General features: G+C 35.4%; 1 protein-coding gene across 1 annotated transcript; it reads right to left on the bottom strand.

Annotated features, from left to right (window-relative positions):
* Positions 1-7,099: 7,099 nt before the first annotated feature.
* LOC102266447 (olfactory receptor 6C74) lies at positions 7,100-8,038 on the bottom strand. Its single transcript, XM_005894163.2, has one exon. The coding sequence runs from the start codon at positions 8,036-8,038 to the stop codon at positions 7,100-7,102; it is 939 nt and encodes a 312-aa protein (XP_005894225.2).

Genomic DNA, 8,038 nt, shown 5'->3' with positions numbered 1-8,038 from the left:
CTGCTAAAGACAAGCAGGGGGGCACTCTTTCTGCCTGATTCTGATGTCTATGTCAGAAGATTTCTCTATCTCTTTTATACTTTTAATAAAAATTGATTACACAAAAGCTCTGAGAAATCAAGCCTTATCACTGGCCCTGGATTGAATTACTCTCCTGCAGCCAAGAATCTTGGCATCTTTAATGGCTCAGCAATAACCTTTCACAGCATGACTATTAAAGATACAAACAAATTATTTTTTTCTTTATATGCTATGCTATTTTTCTCATACTATATAAAATATATATTTTCAAAACCTGTTTACTGGACTGATATTTCATATTTGTTTAACTTGTTTATTCTGTCCATGTGTCTTCTCTCATGATCCTTTATTTTATGATTATAATTAATGGATATGTATGTCTTTAATCCTTACAGGCAAGTTTGGCCTTGGAGTACAAAATGAAGCAGGGCAAAGGCTAACAGAGCTTTGCCAAGGGAACACACTGGTTATATCAAACACCCTCTTCCAACAACACAAAAGACGACTCTACACATGAACATCACCAAATGTTTAATACTGAAATCAGACTGATTATATTCTTTGCAGCCAAAGATGGAGAGGCTCTATACAGTCAGTAAAAACAAGACCTGGAGCTGACTGTGGCTCAGATCATCAATTATTGCAATGTTCAAATTTAAATTGAATATGGTAGGGAAAATCACTAGGTCATTCAGGTATGACCTAAATCAAATCTCTTATGATTACACAATGGAAGTGATGAATAGATTCAAGGGATTATACCTGTTAGGTTGCCTGACGATCTATGGATAGAGATTCATGACATTTTAAAGGAGGCGGTGAACAAAACCATCCCCAAGAAACAGAAATGGAAGAAGGCAAAATAGTTGTCTGAGGAGGCCTTACAAATAGCTGAGCAAAGAAGAGAAGTGAAAGGCAAAGGGAAAGATATACCCAACTGAATGCAGAGTTCCAAAGAATAGCAAGGGGATATAAGAAAGCCTTCTTAAGTGAACAATGAAAAGAAATAGAGGAAAACTATAGAATGTGAAAGACTAGAGATCTCTTTAAGAAAATTGGAGATATCAAGGGAACATTTCATGCAAAGATAGGCACAATAAAGGACAAAAAATGCTCAAAGACCTAACAGAAGCAGAAGATATTAACAAGAGGTAACAAGAATATACAGAAGAACTGTACAAAAAAAGTGCTTAATGACTCAGATAACCATGATCATGTGGTCATTCACTTAAAGCCAGACATCCTGTGCATGGCTCAAGTGGGCCTTAGGAAGCATTACTACAAACAAAACTAGTAGAGGTGATGGGATTCCAGCTGAGCTATTTCAAGTCCTAAAAGATGATGCTGTTAAAGTGCTGCATTTATTATACCAAGCAAATTTGGAAAATTCAGCAGTGGTCACAGGACTGTAAAAGGTGATTTTTCATTCCAATCCCAAAGAAAAGCAATACCAATGTTTAAACTACCTTAAAATTGCATTTATTTCACATGCTAGAAAGATTATGTTAAAAATCCTTTAAAAAAGGCTTCAACAGTACTTGAACTGAGAATTCCAGATGTGGAAGCTGGATTTAGAAAAGGCAAAGGAACCAGGGATTATATTGCCAGCATACACTGGGTCATAGAAAAAAATAAACAATTCCAGAAAAACATCGATTTTTGCTTCATTGACTATGCTAAAGCCTTTGACTGTGTGGATCACAACAAACTGTGGAAAATACTTAAAGATGGAATACCAGACCCCCTGGAATGGAATGCCTGCCTCCTGTATGCAGTTTAAGAAGAAACATTTAGAACTGGACATGGAACAATGGACTGGTACAAAATTCAAAAAGGAGTATGCCAAAGCTGTATATTGTCACTCTGCTTTTTAAACTTATATGCAGAGTACATCAAATGAAATGACAATGGATGTCTCACAATCTGGAATCAAGATTTCCAGGAGAAATATCAGCAACTTCAGATATGGAGATAATACCACTTTAATGGCAGAAAGCAAAGAGGAACTAAAGAGCCTCTTGATGAAAGTGAAAGAAGAGAAAGCTGGATAAAACTCAACATTCAAAAAACTAAGATTATGGCATGAGTCCCATCACTTCATGGCAAATAGATAGGGAAAAAGTGGAAGCAGTAACAGACTTTATTGTCTTGAGCTCCAAAATCACTGCAGAAGGTGAGTGCAGCCATTAAATTAAAAGACACTCGCTCCTTGGAATAAAAGCTATGAGAAACCTAGACAGAAACATCATTTTGCTAACAAAATCCATAGAGTCAAGCTATAATTTTTCCAGTAGTCATGTATGGCTGTGAGTGCTGAATCATAAAGAAGGCAGAATGCCAAAGAACTGATGCTTTCAAACTATGTTTCTGAAGAAGATTCTTGAGAACCCTTAGTCAGCAAGGAGATCAAACCTGTCAACCCTAAAGGAAATCAGTCCTGAATATTCATTGGAAGGACTGATGCTGAAGTTGAAGCTCCAATACTTTGGGTACCTGATGTGAAGAGGTGATTGATTGGCAAAAAGCCTGATGCTGGGAAATACTGAAGGCAGGAGGAGAAGGGGATGACAGAGGATGAGATGATTAGATATTATCACACACTCAATGGGCATGAGTTTGAGCAAACTCCAGGAGATAATGAGGAACAGGGAAGCTTGGCATGTTGCAGTCCAAAGAGTCAGACACAACTGAGCAACTGAACAAGAGCCAACTCTGATAGTTTTCTTTTTTCATATTTTCTAGTTCCTTGTTAAAATTATCACTCTGTTCATCTATTGTTTCCCCTAGTTCAGTTAACATTTTCATTACTAATATTTTGAACTGTTTATCTGTTAAATTATTTTTTTCATTTCACTAGTTGTTTGTTCAAATTTCTTTTGTTTGATTTGAAACAAATTACTCCATCTTCTTGTTGCTTAAATTTCTGTCTTTATGAAATCCGGTGAAACAGTCATATCTATCCCTGTCTTGAAGGCTGTCTTGTGTGGGTGCATCACTAGACAGTCTGTGTGTGCCTAATGACTTTGGTCAGAGATCTGGATCAGAAGTGAGTACAAATCTTATTTCCCCTGGACTGTGCTGGCGGCTATCAACTTGGTGGGATGGCAGTTGGAGATGAAGGGGCTAGAATCAGAGCCAGATGTAAGCTGGGGCTTTTTCTATGGTCAGAGGCCAACACAGCCCCATCAATATGTGGACTGTCCCTTGGTGCTGAAGAAGAAGCACTGAGGGTCAGGTTATATCTGATTTCCTGTTCCATTTAAGTGTGTGCTCTCCCTGCCTCTCATCATCAACACCTTTATCCAGAAGGGGCTAGAGCTGGAGTAAGAGGGGCCAGAATGGGCACCTGTTGCAGGCCAGGGTGTGTTCTTGGGGGGCTCTGGCACACTAGTATTCAAGACTGGACCTGATATGTTACCTCTATGAGTACCACCAGCAAAGGCCACCCCTACCTTTTTCAGATGTAGTACCAGGTCTTAATTGACTTTATCCCCTTGCCCTAGTTGGGAGCTGCACCATGGAGCAAGAGGGGCTGAAGTGAACACTTGACATTGGCCAGGGCACACATGTGGCCAGTATGGGAAAATGACCAGAGTCCCAGGCAGTCTCAATCTGCCTCTTCCACCTTGTTTCAGGAGCAAGCAAGTATATCTGCTCTTCACAGAGTCTAAGATTCTCAAAGCCCTGCAGCCAGCTCCATAGGGTTTTCAAGTCAGCCAAGGAAACTTGTTTTCCCAGTGTTAGACTCTAGGACTGTGGTGGATATGTGGTTCAAACTGCTCACTCCCCAGAGAGGACTTCTGAGTCCATGTAACCTCTCCCCTTTTCAGTGTCCCCTACTAAGGCTGCAGTTCCCTACCTGATTGCTTCTTTTTCCTTCCTACCTGACTCTGAGGGGATTTTTCTTTACACCTTTAGTTGTATAGCAATCTTTCTGGCAGTCTCCAATTTGTTTTTAGTGAGAATTGTTCCATAGGTAGATGTGTTTTTGAATGTATTCATTGGGGGAGGTGAGCTCAGCATCTTCCTACTCTTGACATTTTAATCTCCCTAAGTAATTTGTTTTAAAAATAGTACTTCATATCTTTTAATCCCCTTCACCTATTTTAACCCTCCACCAACTCCTCTTCCCTTTGGTAACCCTAGTTTCTTCTCTGTATCTGTCAGTCTTTTCTGTTCTGTTAAATTTGTTTTATCTTTGATTCCACATATAAGTGAAACATTTGGCATTTGTCTTTCTCTGTCTGACTTACTTCCTTAAGTATAATACCCTTCAGCTTCATCATGTTTCCACAAATGACAAAATTTCATTTCATTTCGTGGTTGAGTAATACTCAATTGCCTATATACAGGCACCCCTTCTTCCTTATCCATTCATCTCTTGATGGACTTTAGGTTATTTCCATATATTGGCTACTATAAATAATGCTACTATGGAACATTGGGGTGCATCTATTTTTTTTCAAATTAGTGTTTTTGCTTTCTTTAGATAAATATTCAGGAGTGGAATGGCTGGATTGTATGGATAGTTCTATTTTTAATTTTTGAGTAATCACCATGATGTTCTCCACAATGGCTGCATCAGTTTAAATTCACATCAACAGTGCACCAGGGCTGCCTTTCCCCCACATTCTCACCAACATGTATTATTTACTGTCTTTTTGATGATAGCCATGCTGATTGGTTTGACATGGTATCTCATTGTGGTTTTGATTGGCTTTTTCCTGATGATCAGGGATGTAGAGCACCTTTTCATGGGCCTGTGGGCCATCTGTATGTCTTCTTTGGGGGGAAAATAAATGTCTATTAAGGCCCTCTGTCCAATTTTTAATTGAATTGTTTGCTAAGGAATGGCAACTCAGTCCAGTATTCTTACCTGGAGAATCTCATGGACAGAGGAGCCTGGTGGCCTATAGTCCATAGGGTCACAAAGAGCTGGACATGACTGAAGTTACTTAGGCATCATGCACTGTTTCTGGGATTTCTATTCTGTTTCCATTGATCTCTGTGTCTTTTTTTTTTTTTTTTTTTTTTTTGTTTGACCATACTGATTTGATGACTGTAACTTTATAATATGGTCTGAAGTAAACGAATGTGAGATCTCCAGCACTGTTCTTTTTTTCTGAAAATTTCATTGACTATTTGGGATCTATTGTCATTCCATAAAATTTTAGGATTATTTGTTCTAATTTTGTGAAAAATGTCATAATCTTAACAGGTATTTTATTAAATTTATAGATAACTTTGGGTAGTATGTGGATATATTAAAAATAATTAATTCTTTTAATCCATAAATACAGAATATATTTCCATATATCTGCATCATACTCAATGCCTTTCATCAATGTTTTATACTTTCAGAATTAGAAATATTTCACAACACTGGTTAAAATTACTTCTTGAGCAATTTATTCTTTTTGATGCAATTATTAATAGGATTGTCTTCTTGATTTTTCTTTCTAGTAGCTTCACTGAGCTTTCATTTGCTCTTATGCATAATGATAATAAATTTTATATCACACAGTTGTTTCCAAAATTATATGATTTACATAAAACACCTACCAGTTTCTGTCATTTATGGAGTAGTCAATAAACAGAGTTTTTATCTCTAATTCCATATTTGTTGTTCAGCCTACTTCAGTAGAGATGAAAAGGTGAAAGCATTTAAGAATAAATGCTTTTAGGATAAGGATAGGATAGGATAAATTAAGGATAAAGTAGTTTAGCATTTCACATGTAAGCCTTCTTAAGAAGTAAGTTGTACTTCTATTTAAAAGCTTATGTTAGAGATATAATTTAATCAAAAACAAACAAAAAGTAGTAGAAAATTCTCTGAGGATTCAGGATTCCAAGGTGATGGTACCAGCATGATTAGAAATAATCAAATTGATATTTCATAGACAAACTGAAATAATGAAGATGACAGATGATGTAACTTTAATCTACCTTGGTACAGAAAGAAATAGGAATTGGGACATTTTAGTTTAAAACTGCTGGATCCTTATCAAGAGTTTCAGTACATGCTCTATGTTAAATACAGTGTAGATGATAGAACTTTAAAATATATATAATATTTCAGAATAGCTCAATGATAAAGTAGTGGTTTAATTTGAACTTATGTTTTCAAAGGACATTCCTCCCAATTAGCACATAACAGAATAAAATTAGTCAGGAATTTAGAGTGTTAAGTCTTATTTAAATTTGATTGTCTCAAAATGTATATTTGTATGTTCTTCAACTTTTGTGTTCTTAAAATTTCTAAAAGTTTAATAATGCTTTAGAGTCATTAGCTCTACTTTCACAAAATGGATAAAAATGATACTTAAATTATCACCAAAAATGTAATAATTTGTTTAAATATACATTTTCCCTAAAATTATGTTTAAGACCCAAATAGCCTTTAAAATATAGTTCATTTTATGGTTTTTAAATAAACATATAAAATTGTCTGGTCAATTACATATTATATGTAGTTTTCTTCCTGCCTATCATTTATTTTGCTCAAAAGATAATGTTCAAATATACTTTCTTATAAAGAACTAATTTCTAAAGAATGTATTAAAACAATAATCATATTTTAATAAACATTTAAAATATGAATATGAACATTATATTAATTTATGTTTTAATTTTCAATTATTTTTTAAATAGAATATGCATTAATAAATTAGTAGTATGAAAAATAAAAATGGATATTAGATTTAAGTAGGTATTAAGTGATAACAACTAAAAGATAGTAATAACATGGCATCACAAGCTGCTTTAAATATACTTAAAATGTAAGGATACTTTTAGGCTTGACTAACTAGAACTGAGAGATAAAGAAAAAATAAAAATGTGTCTAAATTTCTTTCACATGTACAAAGAAGGTGAGATTCAAAATAAATCTCTATAGATGAATATAAATAAAATTAAAATTCTAGCACAAAATTTGTATAAAAATAAAGCTTTAAATAAAGATTAATGTTGTAAAAATGAGAGGAAAAGCAGAGGAAATGTGTATTAGAACTACATTGGATATGCTGTTGTTGATTGATGCCCTTTTGTTTATCTTCTTTATGTATAGTGCAAATCATATTCATTCCTTTGAGAAAGAAACAACTCTATGTATCATATTCATGAAGGCTTTCTTCACTTGTTGGTTCCTTAAGGTATAAATGAAAGGATTCAAAAGTGGAACAACAGAGGTGTTGAGCACTGAAATTCCTTTGGAAAATGATATTCTTTGTTTTACTGAAGGTTTAACATACATAAAGATGCAGCTGCCATAAGAAAGGGATATCACAATCATGTGAGAAGAACATGTTGAAAAAGCCTTTCTCCTATGACTAGCTGAGGGAATTCTTAGAATGGTCAAGGCAATACAGGTATATGATATAATCACCATTACCAATGTGATCACCAGTGTCACCACAGCTGAGATGAATCCCATCATCTCGATTAACTTTGTATCTGAGCAGGAGATTTGTAGGAGGGGAGTGGTGTCACAATAGAAATGATCAACAACGTTGGAGGCACAGAAGTCAAGGTTTAGGCCATAGAGGAGTGGTGGAAAGATGACAAAGAATCCAGCAAACCAACAACTGAGGACAAGCTGCATGCAGATTTTACTGTTCATGATGGTTGTGTAATGCAAGGGCTTACAGATGGCAACATAGCGGTCATAGGACATTGCTGCCAGTAAGTAAAATTCAGATGCTCCAAGAAGAAAGGCAAAAAACACTTGACTCACACAACTGTTATAGGAAATGGTTTTGTCCCCTGTTGCCATCATAACCAGTAATTTAGGAATGCATGTAGTAGTATATGAAATTTCTAAAAAGGAAAAATTTTGAAGGAAAAAGTACATGGGGGTCTTCAGGTGAGTATCTACCAGGGTGAGTGTGATGATAATCAGATTGCAAGTGATGCTAAGCAAGTAGGTGAGTAGGAGAAAGATAAATAAAACAATTTTCATTTGTGGGTTACTTGTTAAACCTGCTAGAATAAACACTACAACCCTTGTATGATTTCCCAT

This window comes from Bos mutus, chromosome 5 (assembly GCF_027580195.1).
Source record: "Bos mutus isolate GX-2022 chromosome 5, NWIPB_WYAK_1.1, whole genome shotgun sequence".
Lineage (NCBI taxonomy): Eukaryota > Metazoa > Chordata > Mammalia > Artiodactyla > Bovidae > Bos > Bos mutus.
Note: the sequence above shows the minus strand (reverse complement) of the source record. Positions and strands in the feature narration are given on the sequence as shown.

What these genes read in the sequence shown, in the direction of transcription:
- LOC102266447 (XM_005894163.2), bottom strand. Translation starts at nt 8,038, where the DNA reads ATGGGAAATCATACAAGGGTTGTAGTGTTTATTCTAGCAGGTTTAACA.